Source organism: Amphiura filiformis, chromosome 3 (genome assembly GCF_039555335.1).
Source record: "Amphiura filiformis chromosome 3, Afil_fr2py, whole genome shotgun sequence".
In the NCBI taxonomy this organism is placed as follows: domain Eukaryota; kingdom Metazoa; phylum Echinodermata; class Ophiuroidea; order Amphilepidida; family Amphiuridae; genus Amphiura; species Amphiura filiformis.
Genome location: NC_092630.1, coordinates 84,277,992 through 84,301,133, shown reverse-complemented (window position 1 = coordinate 84,301,133; position 23,142 = coordinate 84,277,992). Strand labels below are relative to the sequence as shown.

The window sequence follows — 23,142 nt, the reverse complement described above, 5'->3', positions numbered from 1 at the left end:
CGTGCATTCTCTAAATTCAGTACATTTCCATCGTCAACCGTGTGGAAAATGTCATACGACCGGGCGGTTTCCCAAGTTGCCGGCTCTATCATACCAGTCGCTGCCTGGCTATTGCAGCTGCAATCCATACATCAAAACGTGTAAATTTTGGCTATTCCAACTGCAATCCATACACCCTTCATGCAAGACATGACTGGAATCGTCCACACAGGGAGTGAATATTACAAACGGAGTCACCCATTGAGGTAGGCCCATTCGAAATTCACACGCCCTGTGTGGGAGATTAAGATAATGTCTTCCGGAGAGGTTGTATGAATTTCAACTGGAACAGCCCAGTTGTGGTGTATGAAACCCCAAGTGGGCGATTCACACGAAACAAACTGAGGTATGTTCAGATGCCAATTTTGTTACATATCTTGAGTGTAACTTGTGATGTGATGCCTGTATGCTATTTTTAATATATATAAACAGCTACATCATTTCCACTGATGGCTATAGGGTGTGTGTGTGTGTGTGGGGGGGGGGGGTGATATCTTGGCTAAAACTGCATCACGCCTTCCCATGATGCATTTATGAAAATCAATAATCCCACTATATAGTTTCTACAGATGACGCAATAATGGTGAATAAGGGGGTGAGGGGTAAGTAAGATGTTGAAATATGACCGCATTAAACCACAAAGGTCAGGTCAAATTTAAAGTTGCTCCGATTGGGCTGTAATTCTTTCTTTCTTTCTTTCTCACAATTGACTACTAGTGCTACATCCGTGATCGGATGTGGACCAAACGCATAGCCAAGCCGTATTGGGTAAGTGGCTACAAAAGTCTTAAAAAGTTTTAATATCGGAGGTCATCCAGGGGTCACAGGGGTCAAAATTGTCATTTTTGCCTCATATGTGCTGCACCCCCATTATAATTAGGGGCAAAACATGGAGACATCTAGTCTAGTGTTTTGATAAACAAGAGATAACCACAGGCAATGGTTCTGCTGTCTGTGCTTCAAAACGTGTAAAATTTCGTCTGGATTCGTCTAGTGCCAGGTGGTGAGTGCCGTGCATTCTCTAAATTCAGTAAATTTCCATCGTCAACCGTGTGGAAAATGTCATACGGCCGGGCGGTTTCACAAGTTGCCGGCTCTATCATACCAGTCGCTGCCTGGCTATTGCAGCTGCAATCCATACATCAAAACGTGTAAATTTTGGCTATTCCAACTGCAATCCATACACCCTTCATGCAAGACATGACTGGAATCGTCCACACAGGGAGTGAATATTACAAACGGAGTCACCCATTGAGGTAGGCCCATTCGAAATGCACACGCCCTGTGTGGGACATTAAGATAATGTCTTCCGGAGAGGTTGTATGAATTTCAACTGGAACAGCCCAGTTGGGGGGTATGAAACCCCAAGTGGGCGATTCACACGAAACAAACTGAGGTATGTTCAGATGCCAATTTTGTTACATATCTTGAGTGTAACTTGTGATGTGATGCCTGTATGCTAGATATAAACAGCTACATCATTTCCACTGATGGCTATAGGGTGTGGGGTGTGTGGGGGTGTGTGTGTGAGGTGATATCTTGGCTAAAACTGCATCACGCCTTCCCATGATGCATTTATGAAAATCAATAATCCCACTATATGGTCAATTCCAGCGAAAGCAGGACAAAATTCTCTCTATGTTAACTTTCCACTTTAAAATGTCATTAATAAAGGAAATCACGTTATTGATGGAGCATATCATGTCACGTCAATGTGCTCTCTTTGTGCATATAGGCCTTTACTAGCAAGTCATACCAAGGGACAAGTTATGGTGGCTTAAATGAATTGGCGTTACCCACGAATTCAAAGATAAAGCACCATATATGTCATTGAATGTCCTTCAATCAAAATGAAATTATTACCGTTAGAAAGACGTTTGCATGATCTCTCATCATATGCAAAACGATTGAATTCCACCAAAGTTTGTGGACTCTAGAGGCCATTAAGTCAATTTGGCTAATAATTTTGTTACCCGTGTATCAAAAATAAAATGATCGTTCTGAAAAATGTTAAGTGAATATGCCATAAATGACTATATCATGAAACAAAGTTTCGTTCTATAATTCTGAGGTCCAAGTGATTATTTTATGCAAATACGTTTTACCCATAAAATTCCATAAAATCAAATTTGACGTTACCCACGTATCAACTGTTACCCACGAGTCCAGCAAATATAATTGCCATAACTTAAATTACCATTTAATGAGTTTGGACACTGAATTTAGTTTGACAAGCGCTTAAAATTGTAAATTGTAAAAATACGTTCACCGCTTTAAAAAAGAATCTACGACGGTTTAAACTTTTGTTACCCACGAATCCCGAATAGATGCTAACCTTGAAAAACAAGGAGATTGTTTATTTTAAGTTTAAATCAGCACATATTCGAGCCATGGGTATGCTATAATTTTTACAGTACTTACATTTTATGCACCTAAGAAACGCAAACCCCAAACGGTACTATAGTACTTATAGCTTTACCCACGAATTCGGCGTTACCCACGAATCCAAGGATGTACTCGTAAATTATATGTTTCTTATGCATCTTAACATTTTGAAAACATGCGAAATAGGTTCCAAAACAGTCCTGTTTTAATAGCGTCCTCTTGAAGGTATACTGAAGCTGTATCATGAAGTTTTGATTGATTAACCTAAATTACCATTTTTTAGGTAAATGCAATTGGTTACAGAAACGGGAATCATTGAAACACAATGGAGGAATAACCGCATGATGGTTTCCAACCTTCTGTAATATTTTCTATTTTGCCGCTTACCAATACATACCTTCAAATATGTGTTACCCACGAACATTTTGGTTACCCACGAATCCCTACTTAAATTATAGTTAACAATGTATTGATAGTGTTTTAGTTCATAGGAAGTGTCAAACACGAGTTAATAGAATATTGCTGCATGAAAATATGGAATGATTTGACTAAAATAATAATATAAAACTGTTTGCTCTGTCTATTCGAATTAGGCAACTTCATTATTCTCACAATTTTTATACCCAAAATGCCATAATGATCAATTCTAAATATTCCATGTAGTTTGTATTTTGATTAAAATTCATTTTAGTGCCATTGCAGCCTGAATTATTGACATACAGAAAAGTAGTTTTTATTTTTATTAAAAAAAAATAATAGGAATTGCTATTTTTCAGACGCTTGTTACCCACGAATTCATCCGAGATCCTCATCCTGCGACGAGATACAAAATCTAACTTTATATTTATATGAAGCATTTATTCTAATCTTTCGAAATAATACAGTATTGTTAAATCACAGCCACTTTGGAAAGAGTTCGAAGAATTGACACAATCTTAACTGTACACCTGGTTCTTTCTTAAAATTTGTAATAACCAAAATATTTCTTTGTAGATATATGTAATAAAATTCTATTTTACGTTCAAAGTCTTCACCGATTTCTAGTGTATATGAGTCACGCATAAAATATTGAAAGATATTAAAGAAAGTGAAATTTTATGGCGTACAACAGGTGAAAAAGGCTTGAATTCGTGGGTAACATGCATATGCGCATTCAACACTTTATTTGGTCTAGCAAGAAAAGTTATTTTTTCAATCCGATGGCACTTCCACCTGATGATTCACTAGATATGATCGTCTCATTTGATAAGTCTAGAATTGAAAAGGAAAACATTTTCAAAATGGCCCCAGAGAGAATTTTGTCCGCTTTGGCTGGAATTGACCATATAGTTTCTACAGATGACGCAATAATGGTGAATAAGGGGGTGAGGGGTAAGTAAAATGTTGAAATATGACCGCATTAAACCACAAAGGTCATGTGAGGTCAAAGGTCAGGTCAAATTTAAAGTTGCTCCGATTGGGCTGTAACTCGGGAAAATGATCCCTGACACTTGGGGAGTATGAAACCGCAAAGGTCATGTGAGGTCAAAGGTCAGGTCAAATTACAAGTTGCTCCGATTGGGCTGTAACTCGGGGAAAATGATCCCTGACACTTAGGGAGTATGAAACCGCAAAGGTCAAGTGAGGTCAAAGGTCAGGTCAAATTTGAAGTTGCTCCAATTAGGCTGTAAGTCGGGGAAAATGATCCCTGACACTTTGGGAGTATAAAACCACAAAGGTCATGTGAGGTCAAAGGTCAGGTCAAATTTAAAGTTGCTCCAATTGGGCTGTAAGTCGGGGGAAATGATCCCTGACACCCGGGGAGTATAAAACCACAAAGGTCAAGTGAGGTCAAAGGTCAGGTCAAATTTGAAGTTGCTCCAATTAGGCTGTAAGTCGGGGAAAATGATCCCTGACACTTTGGGAGTATAAAACCACAAAGGTCATGTGAGGTCAAAGGTCAGGTCAAATTTGAAGTTGCTCCAATGAGGCTGTAAGTCGGGGAAAATGATCCCTGACACTTTGGGAGTATAAAACCACAAAGGTCAAGTGAGGTCAAAGGTCAGGTCAATTTTGAAGTTGCTCCAATTAGGCTGTAAGTCGGGGAAAATGATCCCTGACACTTTGGGAGTATAAAACCACAAAGGTCATGTGAGGTCAAAGGTCAGGTCAAATTTGAAGTTGCTCCAATGAGGCTGTAAGTCGGGGAAAATGATCCCTGACACTTGGGGAGTATGAAACCGCAAAGGTCATGTGAGGTCAAAGGTCAGGTCAAATTTGAAGTTGGTCCAATTGGGCTGTAAGTAAAATTTAAAGTTGCTCTGATTGGGCTGCAATTGGGGGAAAATAATCCCTGACACTTGAGAAGTATGAAACTGGAAAGGTCATCCAAGTTCAAAGGTCAGGTCAAATTTAAAGTTGCTCGATCAGGCTGCAACTTGCGGCAAATGATCCCTAACACTTGGGGAGTGTAAAACCGAAAAGGTCATCCGAGGTCAAATTTAACGTTCCTCAAAATATGAAGCCGAAAAGGTCAACGTTGCACAGTATTGCTGCGTGATGATGTCATCACAGTCATACGCCTAACTTACCTTGTGCCCTTGCAAAGGGCACAGTTGCTCTAGTTCTTTCTTTCTTTACCTAGCCGGGACACCGGCTAGGTCTTGTGATGCTATCGGATCTTTCTTCGTCTTCTTTCTTCTGGCAACAAATTTCAAAATGCTTCTTCTCCTACAGGTTACATCCTACAATGACGTCACTTGCACATATGCACCGGCTATATCCAGTGTCTATAAGATATTCACAAATTTGGGGTCAAAGGTCATTAAGGGGTCATTTCCGGTATAAAAGCAAATATCTTCAAAATGCTTCTTCTGCCACAAATTACATAGTACGATGATGTCACTTACACATATGCATCGGCTATTACAGGTACACAAAAGTTATTCTCCGATTTTGGGTCAAAGGTCATTAAGGGGGTCATTGCCGGTCTGAAAGCTAAAAATATTCAAAAATCACTGTTTTTACAAATTACATAGCAGAGTGTTGTCATCAGCACACATGCATTGTTACCAACCAGGGTCTTTGGGGTGTCTACAGTTTTGGTGTCAAAGGTCATTAAGAGGTCGCTTCCGGTCAAAAACCAAAAATCATCAAATATGTTCATTTTTTTATATCTTAAAACGGAACCAGACCAGAGTGATATAAACTTCATATATGCATTAGTATTATCCGATGTATGCACGGTATTTTTATTTTTTGGTCAAAGGTCATTTAGACGTCATTTCCGGTATTAAGCTAAATAACTTCAACAATTTTTATCTCCATAACTAAGCATAGCAGATTCTTTTAATTTAAACTGTAACAATGCATTTTCTCGGTGTATATGAGGTTTTTTTTATATTGGGGTCAAAGGTCATTAAGGAGGTCAAAACGTCAAATTTGCAAAAAAAAATAAAATTACGGAAAAGTAGCTGTATCTCTGCCTATGGAAGACGGATAAAGCCCCTACATGCTACAGTGATGCACCATTATTGGTGTGAGATGTCCATACTAGCCGGTCAAAGGTCAAACTTTAAGTTAAGACTGACATTTCCGGCCCCGGCTAGGTCCAGATCTGTAACCAGATCTAGTTACACAGCCGTGACGTTAGTCACGGCTGTGTCTTTTTTCTTACAGGTTCTTTCTTCTTTCTTCTTTCTTTCTGCCGACCACTACATTTGCTCTAGCACTTACATGCTTGTACCGATTTTGACCTAACTTGGTCACAACCATCATTGACCATGCCCCTACATGTCATATGAAACTCGTGGGGTCAAAGGTCAAGCAGGGGTCATAGGGGTCAAAAACGTTATTTCAACTCAAAATGCTTCTTCTCTCACAGATTACGTAGGAGAATGACACCACTTGCACACATGCATTGTTATTATCCAGTGTCTATGGGGTCCTCACAGATTGGGGGTCAAAGGTCATTAAGAGGTCACTTCCGGTATAAAACGAAAAACCTTCAAAAATTTTTATTTGCTAAGAAAAACATAGGACAGTAACGGTATGTTCACAAACAAAATGTAGTTACTATGTGCATATGTGGTATTTTTTATTTAGGGTCAAAGGTCATTAAGGGCTACTTCCGGTATAAAATGAAATTCCTTTAAAATGCTTCTTCTCCCACAAATTACGTATGACAGTGACACCACTTGCACACATGCATTGTTATTACCCAGTGTCTATGGGGTCCTCACAAATTTGGAATCAAAGGTCATTAAGGGGTCACTTCCGGTATAAAACGAAAAACCTTCAAAATTTTGTATTTGCTAAGAAAAACATTGGAGGGTGATGGTATATTCACACGTGAATTGTGTTTACCTATTGTACATGTGGTATTTTTTCATTTGGGGTCAAAGGTCATTAAGGGGTCACTTCCGGTCTGAGACGAAAAACCTTCAAAATGCCCCTTTCTGCCACAAATAACATAGCAAAGTGGTGCCACTTGCACCCATACATTGACATTAGCCATTGTATATGGGCGTTTTATATATTTTGAGGTCAAAGGTCATTAAGGCGTCAAAACACGGCTGTGTTCGTGGTCTTAGACCACAGCTAAGTCTAGTTCTTCTTTCTTCTTTCTGCCGACCACTACATTTGCTCTAGCACTTACATGCTTGTACCGATTTTGACCTAACTTGGTCACAACCATCATTGACCATGCCCCTACATGTCATATGAAACTCGTGGGGTCAAAGGTCAAGCAGGGGTCAAAGGGGTCAAAAACGTGATTTCAACTCAAAATGCTTCTTCTCTCACAGATTACGTAGGAGAGTGACACCACTTGCACACATGCATTGTTATTATCCAGTGTCTATGGGGTCCTCACAGATTTGGGGTCAAAGGTCATTAAGGGGTCACTTCCGGTATAAAACGAAAAACCTTCAAAATTTTTTATTTGCTAAGAAAAACATAGGACAGTAACGGTATGTTTACAAATAAATTGTAGTTACTCTGTGCATATGTGGTATTTTTTTATTTAGGGTCAAATGTCATTAAGGGGATACTTCCGGTATAAAACGAAATTCCTTTAAAATGCTTCTTCTCCCACAAATTACGTATGACAGTGACGCCACTTGCACACGTGCATTGTTATTACCCAGTGTCTATGGGGTCCTCACAAATTTGGAATCAAAGGTCATTAAGGGGTCACTTCCGGTATAAAACGAAAAACCTTCAAAAAATTTTTATTTGCTAAGAAAAACATTGGAGGGTGATGGTATATTCACACGTGAATTGTGTTTACCTATTGTACATGTGGTATTTTTTCATTTGGGGTCAAAGGTCATTAAGGGGTCACTTCCGGTCTGAGACGAAAAACCTTCAAAATGCCCCTTTCTGCCACAAATAACATAGCAAAGTGGTGCCACTTGCACCCATACATTGACATTAGCTAATGTCTATGGGCGTTTTATATATTTTGAGGTCATTAAGGCGTCAAAACACGGCTGTGTTCGTGGTCTTAGACCACAGCTAAGTCTAGTTCTTTCTTTCTGTCGACCACATTCGTACGTATAACTCAGTCACGGGTTGACGTATTTTAACTAAACGTTGTCAGAAGGACCGTTGGCATTGCCCGCACATGTCATAGTTCTTTCTTTCTGTCGACCACATTCGTACGTATAACTCAGTCACGGGTTGACGTATTTTAACTAAACGTTGTCAGAAGGACCGTTGGCATTGCCCGCACATGTCATATGACTTTGACTTGCATCTGACCTTTGACCTAGCTACAATGGTCAAAAACGTGATTTTTTCCTTTTTCTTAGCAAAACGTGACATTTTGCGTGATTTGCCACGTTTCGCCCTAGCTCTGCTATGCTTTGACCGATTTTGATCATACTTGGTCACAAACACCACTGACCATGTCCCCACATGTTACATGACATTGAACTCCATTTGACCTTTGACCTGCTCACAATGGCGAAAATACGATTTTTACTATAAAATGTATCTTCTTCCACAAATAACATGTGATGGTGACATGCTTAGGTCATGTGACTTGACTTTGGTCGGTGTCTATAGGGTGTTCACAGATAAGGGGTCAAAGGTCATTAAGTGGGTCATTTCCGGTCTGAAAGCTAAAAATATTCAAAAAATCACTGTCTTTACAAATTACATAGCAGAGAGTCGCCATTAGCACACATGCATCGCTACTAGCCAGGGTCTTTAGGATGCCTACAGTTTTGGGGTCAAAGGTCATTAAGGGGTCACTTCCGGTCAAAAACCAAAATTATCAAAAATGTTCAAAAAAATTTTATCTCAAAGATAAACAGACCAGAATAATATAACCATCATACATGAATCAGTGTTCCCTGATGTATGCATGATATTTTTATTTTGGGGGTCAAAGGTCATTAAGGGGTCACTTTCTGCTTTTAGCTGAATAACTTCAAGAATTTTTATCTCGAGAACTAAACATGCTAGAATTTTTAATTAAATTTGGAACAATACATTTTGTCGGTGTACGTAAGGTTTTTTTTCCATTGAGGTCAAAGGTCATTAAGGGGGTCAAAAGGTCCATCAAAAAATTTTAAAAATCAAAATCCATGTATAAGTTCCGATTAAGCTGAAATTCACCAAGAATCTTTCTTATGACATCCTAAGCACAATGCAAGAGCAGTTGACCCCATCCGTGACCCAAGGGTCAAGTTATAGGGGTCAAAGGTCAAATTTCGAAATTGGTCCAATCGAGCTCAAATTCAACAGGAATTATTCTTACGACATTCTAAACATGTTAAAATATTTATGACCCCAAAGGTCAAAGTTTAGGGGTCAAAGGTCAAATTTCTAAATTGCTCAAACTTGACCCATTAACAGGTCGGCTTGTGTGTCATGTCTCGCATGACTTTCTATATAGCTCTTGTTCTTTACACAGCCGAGAGCTGTGTTTTGTTTCTTACGAGATCGTCTACCTTTCTTCTGTCAACCTTTACATTTGCTCTAGCACTGACATGCTTGTACCGATTTTTACCTAACTTGGTCACAACCATCATTGACCATGCCCCTACATGTCACATGAACATTGTGGGGTCAAAGGTCACGCAGGGGTCATAGGGGTCAAAAAGTGATTTCAGCTAAAATGCATCTTCTCCCACAAATTACGTAGGACAGTGACGCCACTTGCACACATGCATTGTTATTACCCAGTGTCTATGGGGTGTTCACAGATTTGGGGTCAAAGGTCATTAAGGGGTCACTTCCGGTATAAATCGAAATATCTTCAAAACATATAATTAGCTATGAAAAACATAGGAGAGTGATGGTATGTTCACACATGAATTGTGTTTACCCAATGTATATGTGGTATTTTTTTATTTGGGTCAAAGGTTATTAAGGGGTCACTTCCTGTATAAAACAAAATATCTTCAAAAATTTTTATCGGCCAAGAAAAACATAGCACACTGACGGTATATTCACACATGAATTGATGTCACCTAGTGTACACGTGGTATTTTTTTCGGCGGGGTCAAAGGTCATTAAGGGGTCACTTTCGATGTCTGACCGAATACTTTCAAAATACTTCTTCAAAGGTTCTTTCGATAGTATTGATCAATTTTCTATAATAGATAATTGTCCTTTCCTTTTGATGCTAAAACGCTCGTTTATGTTGCATCAAGTAAATAATTAACTCAGATCCGTATAAATTGTAACAATTTAGCTCAGTGTCTTCTTTTAAAAAGAACTATGTTACGGGTTACACATTTTGGACTCGGAAGGTTACGGTGATTAACTACTTTCCGGGACTCCTTTATCGCCGCCTCTTCACTGGGCTCTTCATCGTAAAGGGTACATACCACAAAATAGCTTTCCATAGACTTTACGTGCAAAATAGGGGTCACGTTGTAGGCTTTAAGTCGAGTTACGTCTTACTTTGAAATATATAGTTGATATCATCTTAATCAGAACAAAATTCTGCATAACATATCTGAAAATGACACCAAATTTTAGGTCTACTTTTTGAGAAAAATAGCGCTATATAAAAAGGCCCGATTTTCCCGTGTTTACGTCTGACTGCTAACCGCGTTTTGACCTCGTGTGTTCATGCGCTCATCATCGTAAACATCACTCAAATTTTCGCGTTTTCTGTTCAAATTAGTAGAGATCACATTCACAAGTTCTAGCAAAACACGATTTGCAACACTAAAAGTGTTAATATTGTACCGATTTTGCATAATTTTTATGCAAAGTTGGGACTATAGGTGTGATAAACTTTTGCCGGAAACCGCTTCACAGGCGGATTTAGTAGTATGAACCCTAAAACATCTTCATACCATTAATTAAAGAGGGCCATCCTCAAGCGTTTACCACTGAAGCAAAATGTAAAAGGTCATTTTGAGGCGATGTCCAATTTACACCGTGCATTACAATTATTTGAAGATTCTAATTACTTTTGTTGTGATGAGTATTGTATAATAATAATATTAAACACGTACTAAAGGCAGAGCGATACGAATTCTATTTTCGGTATGGGAAGCTTGCCCAAGTACAAAGAATACAAAGCATACGATCAGATACATGGTCAAAATAAGCAAAAATACGACTATTAGTAGGCCTATATTCTGGATTCACCAAAATATACCCTGTTTTTTTATATCGAGCACACCATCGTCAAAAACAACCCTATATCACGAACTTAAAATGTTTGCAAACATAGTTTACAAATAACCCCTTTTTAGCGAAATTGGAAACAACCATGCGTTGTCAGCCAAGAAAAACAGCACAGTGATAGTATGTTCACAAATGAATTGTGTTTATATATAAGTGGTATTTTTATTTGGGGTCAAAGGTCATTAAGGGGTCACTGCCGGTTCGAGACGAGAAACCTTCAAAATACCTCTTCTGCCACAAATAACATAGCAGAGTGATGCTACATGCACACACGCATTGACATTAGCCAATGTCTATGGAGGGTTAATACATTTTGGGGTTAAAGGTCATTAAGGGGTCACCCCTCGGCTGTGTTTGTGGTCTTAGACCACAGCTATGTCTAGTTCTTTCTTCTTTCTGTCAACCATTACATTTGCTCTAGCACTCACATGCTAACATCGATTTTGACCTAACTTGGTCATAATGATCATTGACCGTGCCCCTATATGTCACATAAAACTTGTGGGGTCAAAGGTCACGCAGGGGTCACAGGGGTCAAAAACGTGATTTCAACTAAAAATGTATCTTCTCCCACAACTTACGTAGGACAGCGACCCCACTTGCACACATGCATTGTTATTACCCAGTGTCTATGTGGTGTACACAGATTTGGGGTCAAAGGTCATTAAGGGTCACTTCCGGTATAAAACGAAAAACCTTCAAAATTGTTATTAGCTAAGTAAAACATAGCACAGTAACGGTATGTTCACATATGATCTGCAGTCACCCAATGTATGTGGTATTTTTTTTTATTTGGGGTCACTTCCGGTATAAAAAGAAATACCTTTAAAATGCATCTTCTTCCACAAATTATGTGGGACAGAGACGCCACTTGCACACATGCATTGTTATTACCCAGTGTCTATACGGTGTACATAGATTTGGGGTCAAAGGTCATTAAGGGGTCACTTCCGGTATAAAACGAAATACCTTCAAAAATTTTTATTAGCTAAGTAAAACATGGGACAGTAACGGTATGTTCACACATGATCTGCAGTCACCCAATGTATATGTGGTATATTTTTATTTGGGGTCAAATGTCATTAAGGGGTCACTTCCGGTATAAAACGAAATACCTTTAAAATGCATCTTCTTCCACAGATTCTGTAGGACAGAGACGCCACTTGCACACATGCATTGTTATTACCCAGTGTCTATAGGGTGTACACAGATTTGGGGTCAAAGGTCATTAAGGGGTCACTTCCGGTATAAAACGAAAAACCATCAAAATTTTTTATTTGCTAAGAAAAACATAGGACAGTGACGGTATGTTCACACATGAATTGTGGTTACCCAGTTTATATGTGGTATTTTTTTATTTGGGGTCAAAGGTCATTAAGGGGTCACTTCTGGTATAAAACGAAATACCTTTAAAATGCTTCTTCTTCCACAAATTACGTAGGATAGTGACGCCACTTGCACACATGCATTGTTATAACACAGTGTCTATATGGTGTACACACATTTGGGGTCAATGGTCAGTAAGGGGTCACTTCCGGTATAAAACGATATACCTTCAAAATGCCCTTCTGCCACAAAAAGCATAGCAAAGTGATGCCACGTGGACACGTGCATTGACATTAGCCAATGTCTATGGGGTTTTCATATATTTTGGGGTCAAAGGTGATTAAAAGGTCACCACACGGCTGTGTTCGTGGTCTTAGACCACAGCTAAGTCTAGTTGTGTTCGTGGTCTTAGACCACAGCTAAGTCTAGTTAGATTTGTTCTCCGCAACAGTATTGGCTATATATTGCACGCGCACGTACAAGATGGCAAATGTATCGGTATCAATACATCTTTGCAATGTGCATTATAAGGCCCTTCGCGTACATTAAATTCTTAGTTTTTTAAAAAGGGCACGAGGTAACTTTTAATTATTCATTTTTAATTACTTATTATTTTCTTGATTTTGAAATGAATGGTCACACAGCGCACATTTTGGCACTGCGGAGTTGCAACTTGGTTGATTTTAGAATTGATAATAATGCACGGGCCTTCTTTGTTTATTCAGCATCATAGTTAGGATGATCAAAGTAAGAAAGTAGCAAATTAATGTGATTAAAATGTCATTTAGCAGAGAAAATGTCAAATAGATATCAAATAATTAAATATTTTGCAATTCTCAATTTTGGATGCGGGAGGGAAAGAGGAAAAAAGGCTATTTGCAAATGTTTGTAAAGTTTGTCATAGGCTATATAGCACGCACGTTGGTAAATGGAAATGTTCAGACCTTTGTATTTGTTGTAGGGTTATACGAAGACAGATTTTATAGCCGCAGTGAACACTTTTTTCTCGGATTGACTTATATAGAACTCTCGGAGAATTTGACTCGGGTACAGGCCTACTTGCTAATATTATGCGGTATAATATTAGGCTAGTCAAGTCAAATTAAGAAAAATGAGGGGTTAATCCACCACTTTTTGGAACAGACTCCATTAAATCACGATTCATTTAAGAAAAAGCATATTAAAAGTCCCCAAAAATCCAAGTAGTGGAACAGTGCCTAATCGACATAAATCCAAAATGGTTTATGCATGGGTGAAAGCTAGTCAAATCTTGTTAGAAATAACCATACCAATAAGGATTCAGCAAAAGTATAGTTTGATTAGCCACTCACAAAATGTTCTTGAGTTAAAATAAAAAAGGTCAAAGGTCAAATTTTGGGCCCACGGGTGTTTACAATTGAAATATAATCCATTTTTAATCCAAATGGTCTCAAATTTGTTTCCTTTGCCAAAAATAAATCGAAATGATCAAAGTTGCAGATAACCCCACAAAATAAGTCAACTTCACACGGCTCAATGGGATATGGTCTTCTTTGCCCTGTTACCAAACCAAATTTTTTAGGTTCCTAAGATGACCCTAAAACATTATCAAGATGTTCCCAAAAATACAAACTGGCCCCAAGGGGGGTAAAAGGTCGTCGAACTTTGCATAGGGTCAAAATTTCAAACTTGCTCAAATTGTGTTGAAAATTATTCCAATGTATCCCCTAGTCACAAGGATTCAGAAAATGTATAGTTTGACCTATCTAGGATGTACCGTTCTTGAGTTATAACCAAAAAGGTCAAAGGTCACATGTTTGCCTCTATGGGGGTCGAAAACATCATAGTGCTCCGATTTTGCCAAAAGAGGTGTAAAAATGTTCGTTTTGATGAAACAAATCAAATAAGGATAGGATTGTAATATCTTGGATGCTTCGTTACCTAGGTAACACAGCAAAATAGGTCAAGGTCAATAGGCCTCAATGGTAGGGCCTACTTGACCTATTTTGCTGTGTTACCTAGGTAACGAAGCATCCAAGATATTACAATCCTATCCTTATTTGATTTGTTTAACCAAAACGAACAATTTGACACCTCTTTTGGCAAAATTGAAGTTGGAGCAAATTGCTGAAGACAAGTTATAAATGCAGAAAGAAATGTCTTCTGTTGGCTTTTTCTGAAAGGGCTAGGATATCAGGTCACTGGCCAACTGCTGCATGCTCCCTGAGACCCTCTCCAACATTGAAAGATGGGGTATGGGGAAGGACGCGATACAGGGCGGAGTCAGTATTTCAGATACATGACAGACTTGATTTACTCTTCATACCATGACTCAAGCAGTGCAGCAAAATTGTGACAATCAACCTGAAATGGATGATGAAATATGATATTGCTTTTTCTTTGGGGGCATATCCCGGCATAAATGAAGAGCACCAAGAACGCTCATTCAAAATTTGTTTTTCAAATGTATTTTTCTCTGGACGCTGATGAGAGCTTTATTCCATATAAAATGGAAGATACAATCCAAATGACCTTTGTATAGCCATTTAGTGCATACATGGTGTCCCAGAAAAAATTACCGAGTAATCAAAATTGAACGTAAGTCGAGAAATAGACGCCAGAATCAAACAATTTAAAATGTAGCGCATAGCCTATTTTATTGTGCATCACATACGAAAATTTTATTTGATTCGGTTAACTGGTTGCAAAGAAATTAACGATTACATAATGCGCGCATCAATGCAGTTCATTCCAAGTTTGATCAACTTTTTTCATACTCGCTCACCGCTTCCTAAAGTTTGTGTATCTCATTCAATTTAGTCCACATTATCTATTTTATAATCCGACGGTGTTATGTTGTTATTCATGCTGTCACTGAATATGAATAAAAGTTGTCCGAGAAAACTTTGATTTCTGCAATTGGAAGCTTTCCAACTTTAATTTTTTTAGGTTGTGCAAATATGTTATGTTCTAACTTTCCAAAGAATATTTTGACCCAAGAAAGACAATGATCAAGTGTTTACAGCTTTGCGTGTGATTTTTGATACCATGCGAGTTATGCGACAATAATGTTGAAGTTTTAAAAGATTTAAACTTTGCATTACAATTTCGTGGAAATATTCCAAAAACATTAATCTGTGTGAGAAAAGTTTTAAGCCAGCTGGACTTCTGCTGTATGCAATAATTCTTTTAACATCTTTATCAACATTAACGAAAAAAGATATTTACAAGTACCATGAATACTAAGCATCATCTGACATGCAAGCTTTCATTTTCAATATCGTGCAGATTTTCAAACTTGAACACAACCTAACAAAATGTTTTGCAAGAAAGATTATTTAAAAACAACGAAAAGGATTTCACCGAACAAAATATGAAGCAGATTGACAGTTAACTAGTGCGCATTGTGTTGAATGATCTTTTTTTGAACTTGGAATGAAGTGAATTAAAGCATGCGTTATGTAATCGCTCATTTCTTTGCAATCAGTCAATCGATTCCAGTAAAATTAGTGTAAGATGGAGAATAAGTTGGGCTACACGCTGATTTTTAGATTTTTGGATTCTGGTGTCTATTTCTCGACTTACGTCCAAATTCATTCGCCCGGTAATTTTTTCTGGGACACCCTGTATTTCCAGTCTATATAATCGTGTTGAGAAAAAGAATAAAGAAATAAAATGTCAATCATTTTAAGTGCAAAAGTACACAGAGGCTATGGTAAAAACATTTAAAGGCATTTTGGCAGCCATTTTTTTCACAAAGCACAGTCACAGTGTATCACACCTTTCCAGTAACAAAATTGGGCTTAAGCCTTAAGTCAATATTATACCATATTTGTAAATAGAATAATATTTAAAAACAATCTAACAATTACTTCAAATTGCTATTTAAATGCCATTAAATGTGATTTTAATGCATTTTGTCGGCAATTTTGAAAAAAAGCGCCCTCTATAATTGTTTTTTGTTTACAAAAGTAAGCTTGACTCAATATTACACAACATTTGCACAGAATAAAAAAAAATCATAATTAGGCCTGCTTCAAATTGCTATTTAAATGCCATTATATAGGATTTTAAGGCATTTTAGTGGCCATTTTGAAAAAGCGCCCTCTATCATTGTTTTTCGTTTACCAAAATAGGATTGAGTCATAGTACACAGACTTTTTCTGTGGTCAATATTACACCATATTTGCAAACAAAATAATAAAATATACCACAATGACTTCTGATTCTGAAGTTTAGAAAAAAGCGCCCTCAACGCTTAACCCAGGGTCGACATTTTTGCAGACAACCTGATTTCAATTCCCATATTGGTAAGGTTTCCAAAAACATTTGTCTCAAAAATCCCTAGAGGGGGAGGGCAGGGACTATTTTAGAAACGTAAAATCTAAAAGATCAACTAGCGGAGACAAGATTTTTTCCCCAAAAGACCTCTTTTTTTGGTGTTTTGGGAAAAAATATCCATATCTTCAATACGAAAGGTCAAAATTTTCAATTAATCGTCGGCTTTTCATCCCACCTACATATACTTTAAGTATAAATCATCAGATTTATAAAGTTTACTTCAAGTACTGTTAAATATCAAAAACATCAATTTTTAATGATTTGCCATAAAATGTGTATTACATTGCGAATTTCAACAAATCAAAATTATTTGATATCAGAAGGACATTCTTCGTATTCAGAATGCAATTCGATATGTCTGATGTGCTCCAATGTCCCACAATAAATACTGTCCAAACGTTCATACCCCTTCCCTTAACTGATATCAAATAATTTTTGAAATTTGCGATATAATGCAAATTTTATGACAAATTATTAAAAAAAGATATTTATGACATTTTTAAACCGTCCTCGAAGTAAAGTTTATCAATCTAATGATATGCACTTAAAGTTGAAAATTGATACATGTCTGGTTCACTTAGGTATTTCACTAATTCATTTAATTGACTTGTCATTATTTTTAATTACCTACAGCTCCATGAAAGTACACACTGGGATCATTAATGTCATTAAGTTTTTGGTATTGATGGTATTGATATATGTAAAACGAATGCAAACTCTGCAAAAATGCATAAAATGCACACAGGTGCCTACAATTGCACGAAATTAATATATGTAAAATGTAATAATAATACATACTGCAGTTACTGTCCGTTTTCCTATACACAATACACAGTGCTCTCACCATTGACGCGTGACCTCTACAAATGATGTATGTTGGAAGAATGGACACTTGCCTAGTTAACATCACTGTGTGAAAAATAACCAGCCAATATTTAATTTATTCTCCAAACTTCTAGCAAATATGTTTCTCTAACACAGTCACCTACCTGGACAACCGATTCTTTAGAAATGCTTAAGGCTGGTTCAAAGTGAATATTCGAAGGCGAATATTCGGCTTCGAATACTTTTTGTGACGTCAAAATATATACGGCAACGAATAAAATATGATGACACGCCGAGTTGAACCGGATTAAATATCGCGCAACTGATAGTGAGATACTATTGATTTATATGAAAGGCTCGAGGTCACCTGAATATCGTTCAACGAACGATGATTTCAAAAATCCACCAATGAAAATTAAGGCATCTGGAATGAGCGTTTTGAGCGTTTCGACAGTATTTTTGTGGGACATGAGAGCACATCAGACATATCGAATTACATTATGAATACGAAGAATGTCTTTCTGATATCAAATAATTTTCATTTTTTGAAATTCACGATATAGGCCTAATACAAATTTCATGACAAATTATTAAAATTTGATATTTTTCACATATTGATATATAACAGTCCTCGAAGTAAATATTATAAATCTAATGATATTTTCTTAAAGTGTATGTAGCTGGGAGGAAAAGCCGACGATCAATTGAACATTTTGCCCTTTCATATTGAAGATATGGATTTTTTCCCCAAAAGACGTGTTTTTTTTTTGGTGTTTTGACATGCTCTCAAGACTGCAAACCCGATTCTGCCATTTTTAATTCGCGGACCTATTTTCTCACTAATGATAAAAATGCGACTTTTTTGGTGACTCAAATTTATGTATAGGCTTTCCACTTTTATTTAAGCTATAATTCGCCACTCTTTCTGATTAATAAGTCTAAAGCCTCAAATAGTTTCTGTATTTTACCGGAACTCATTAGGGTTACACAAATGGCGCATTGATTTAGTGGTGTGCCCCTTATTAGTGCAGTACAAGCATACCCATTTTTATATGATATGAAAATAAAGGAAAATGCCTGGCAGGCAATAGCATTCCAATGCTGTAGTGATGGTAAGTAATGTTTTATGCAAATAATATGATATTTAGGCTTACAAACATAACCTAAATGTACAAGTGAATGTTTCCATACTAACGTAGCTCCATTTAAATCGACTGATGCAGAAAAAAAAGTCTAACTCCAAATTCAGATTTATGCCTCCACCTCGGTTTTACATAAATAATGTTTGGCCCCAGTTCTAGGTCCCCATATGCATCTGTCCCTGGCAGAGGATGTGTTAGGGTCTGGGGGGTGGTAAATCATTGGTTATTGATATAAAATGCATTTGCCATGGAGGTTCACCCATTTTGTCATCTTTTCCGTACTAGCGGAATTCTTGACGTTTTTGGCACCTATAAACGATGTTATTTTGGGCGGAATAAAGATGTAATGCGTTGTTATCAGTCAAATTCATAATTATAATTAATAATTAAGAGGGCAAAATAAGTAATATGTAGGAATGGATATATAGCGCTTTCTTCTTTTTTTTCTTCTTTCTGGATACTCTCCAACATTCCACAAGGAATCACACGAAGAGGGTGTGAGTGCGCAAATGCTGTGCTGCTACTTAGTCTCTGATATTATTTATTGTGTCTTGGTTCTTGTAGTATTCTGAAGTGCTTGATTTGAATTGGTTAGGTTCTTCAATTGAATGGAAGTCAGGTGGAAGTGAGTTCCAGTCCACGACGGTGCGAGGTACAAAAGAGTTCTTGAAACAATTGGTTCTGGCGTGGTATGGTATGTAAGTATTGGTGGTAGAGCGTCTTGTGAAGCGGCTGGCCGGGCGCAGGTAGTCCGACACTGGTAGGGCCAGGTGACCCCGTATGGCTTTGTGTAGTACGTTGACCCTAGCGATCTTCCTCCGTGTGCTTAACATGTCCCAGCCAAGATCTCTTATCAGACCAGATGCACTAGTGGTTTGTTGATAGTCATTACAAACCATGCGGGCCGCTCTTCTCTGGATTTTACCAATCTCATGTATGTGTTCATTTGTAAAAGGGTCCCACACACTAGCGCAATATTCCACAGTTGGCCTGACAAGAGCAGTATATGCAATTGCTTTAGTTTCCTTGTTACAAGAACTTAGGTTTCTTTTTATGAAACCCAGTGTCTTGTTTGCAGATGCAGTAATTTTAGATATATGAGAGTCCCATTTGAGATCTTGAGAAATTTCCACTCCAAGGTATGAGTGGGAAGTTGTTTCTTCAAGAACTGTATTGCCCAAACTATATTTTGTCATGATGGGTGACCTAGAGCCAGTAATTCTAAGGAGGAAGCATTTCTGGGCATTAAAATTCATGAGCCACTTGCTTTCCCATTCAGATAACCTGTCAAGATCATCTTGAAGTGATTTAGCATCATTGTTATTTTTGATGGTTCTATATAACACACAATCGTCCGCAAATCACCTGACCGAGGACGTAATGTTCTCCGGCAGGTCATTTATATAGACTAAAAATAGCAGCGGGCCGAGCACTGTACCCTGGGGTACCCCAGACTGGACTTTCGCCCACTGGGAGTGCTCGCCCGCTACTACAACACGTTGTAAGCATTGAAAAAAAAAAGCAGAAATCCACTTGTACACTGATCCAGTAATACCATAATGTTGAAGTTTAAGCATGAGTCTATGGTGAGGGACGGTATCAAACGCCTTCGAGAAGTCAAGGACTAAAAGATCAGATTGAAGGCGTTTGTCAAATGATGTAAAAAGGTCATGCATGGTCTGGATAAGCTGAGACTCACACGAGTGGCCCCGTCTAAACCCATGTTGGTATTGGGTGAGTATGTTGTTTGAGTCAAGATGTTTCATGATTTCAGAATGTAAGACATGCTCTAAAAGCTTGCAGCACACACATGTTAATGAGACCGGTCTGTAGTTTTCCGCACGTGTTCGGTCACCTTTTTTGAAAATGGGAGATATGTTGGCTTTGCGCCAGTCTTCTGGCAAAGAGCCAGTATCCAAAGATGCCTGAAAGATTTTTGTAAGTACGGGTGCCAGTTCATGAGAAGCCTCCTTCAGGATACGGGGGGATATTTCATCAACCCCAGCGGCTTTGTTTGGCTTTAATCCCTTAAGTAACTTCTCAATCCCTGGTGTATGTATGACTATGTTCTGAATGGGGGGTGTGGTACACTGTGGTAAATTTGGGATGTGTTGCAAGTTCTCCTGTATGAATACTGATGAAAACTGGTCATTTAGGATCTCAGCCTTGAGAATATTTTCGGATACCAACACTCCAGCTGATTTAAGGGTTGTGATACCCGATGAGTCCTTTTTCATTTTTTTGACAAAGGACCAGAATTGTTTCTTACTCTCAAGGCAGAATTCCCTGATGTATTTTCTGTAGGAAAATCTGGTGAATTTATGAGTCTCTTTCCTCAAATTACTAAAATTCTCCCAATCCTGTTCACTACCAGTTTTCTTGGCCTTATTGTAGGCTCTCTGTTTTTTACGATGGAGTCTTTTTACCTTACCATTGATCCATGGGGTACTATTGCGCTTGCAAATTGTTTTACAAGGGATAAATTTATCCATAACCTCTTTCAGATTACACTTGAAGCACATCCACATGTCTTCAACAGTGTCAGAACTTGCTGACTCTTCACAGAACTTATCACTGAATTTACTCAATTCAGCTCTCAACCCAGGCATATCAGCCTTACTGTAAAGATACACTTTATGAGGTTTCTGTTTGATGATTTTAGGGAAGGTGTTTATGGTGATCACTGGTATTCCGTCATGGTCGCTCATGCCTGGAATCACACAAGATTTCTCCACAAGGGTGGGATTGTTTGTGAGAAATAAGTCAAGTATGTTATTTTTCCGTGTTGGTTCTTTGACAAGTTGTTCTAAGTTAAAGTCATTTGTCAAATCAATTAATTGCTGACAACACGCTCTAACTGGCGAACCTTGACGGATTGTTTGTGTCTCCCACAGTATGTCACCTAAGTTGAAATCACCACCTATCCAGATGTTTTCCTTCTCTTTGTTTTTAATCTTGGAGATAGAGTCATGCAACTCTTGTAAGTATTGGTGATCTTTCTTATTAGGGGGTCTGTAGAAAGCCCCAATGGTCAGAGATTTGCATCCAACAAGTTTGATATGGACCCACACAATTTCGCAATTTGTGTCGAGGTCAACCCTATGGGTACCAATCAAATCATCTTTGAGGGCAATCAACACTCCCCCGTATGAGTCCTCTCTATCTTTTCTGACCACTGAGAAACCATCGGGGAAAAGCTCTTCATTCCTTATTGATGGATTGATCCAGGTTTCTGTACCAATGATTATATCGGGTTTATGTGTGTCGATGCAAACAGCTAGATCAGCAACTTTCTTCTTTAAACTGCCAAAGTTGATGACCATGACCTTCAACGGTCTAGTATGTTTGACATTGCTTTTCTTTTTGTCAGTTTTGTTTTCATTTCTGGTTGGCTTGGGAGACTTTCTTGGCGAAGAGGAAGCCATAGGTGGACTTAGAGGGCTCTCATCGCTACTCAATGTTTCAAGACTAGCATATGAGTTGGAGAGGTCCAAGGACCATTGAGAAAACATGGAGGTGCTGAAGTTTGGGATCCCACAATTACAACATATCCATGATATGTTGGACCCTCCTAGACCTTGATAGATGAGGGAATTCATGTTCATGCAGCTAGCATGATACCACCCGTCACATTCATCACATTGCACGGCACGCTGATTCCATGTGCACGGATCCTTGCAAATGATACAGGGGAATCTGGAACAACTGGATTGGTCCGCTAAGGGTCCAGGATTTAATTCGCAATCTCCAGATTGCATCAAGGGCAACGATGTCAAGTAAACCACGGCGTGCTTACTAGGGTGCTCAATACGCGCTCTGCGTTGTTTTGAGAGCAAAAAACTTATGGGCAGGCACCTGTATTTAGCCTCATAAGAGACGTGCATGTAAGGTTTGAGGCCAATTTTTGTTGACACCTCTGCCATACTGCATATCAAGTAGTGGAAAATGTAAGTTAGCTCATACGAGTCCATGTAAGTAAAGGTTTGATGTATAGCCAAAGTTTGTTTACTCCAGTATGCAACTATCATGATATGATTGGGAGATAATTTAGGCAGGTGGGACAAAATAAGTGCGTTACACTGTCTGTATGAATTGAACTCCTCATATGAACCATTAGTGGTGAAAATAACTTCATTACACCCTGGAAAAAGATCATGATTTAAACCCCCAGTGGTGCAACTTTCATATGCATGTGTTTCCACACAAAGAGCCCCATAAATACCGACAACTGTAGTCACCATCCTGTCACACATGGGAATCTCCAGTTTGGGGTTACATATCATTAAATCATGATGCAAGTCAACATCTGAGAAATAGTCAGATATTTTGTTTGACAAGTAGTAGATGATGTTGATTGGCTCATACGAGTCCGTTTGTTTTGGTGATGCGTGTTTTGACGAGTTTATCATACACCTGTATGCGTCTACAATAATAAAAATTGGTGATACTTCAACCGCACAGAGAAACAAAC

General features: G+C 38.2%; 1 protein-coding gene across 1 annotated transcript; it reads right to left on the bottom strand.

Annotated features, from left to right (window-relative positions):
• Nucleotides 1-19,195: 19,195 nt before the first annotated feature.
• LOC140147557 (uncharacterized) lies at nt 19,196-22,270 on the bottom strand. Its single transcript, XM_072169337.1, has 2 exons — nt 20,527-22,270; nt 19,196-19,968 (listed from the first exon to the last, which is right to left on the bottom strand). The coding sequence occupies exons 1-2, from the start codon at nt 22,268-22,270 to the stop codon at nt 19,196-19,198; spliced, it is 2,517 nt and encodes an 838-aa protein (XP_072025438.1).
• Between the last annotated feature and the right edge of the window lie 872 nt (nt 22,271-23,142).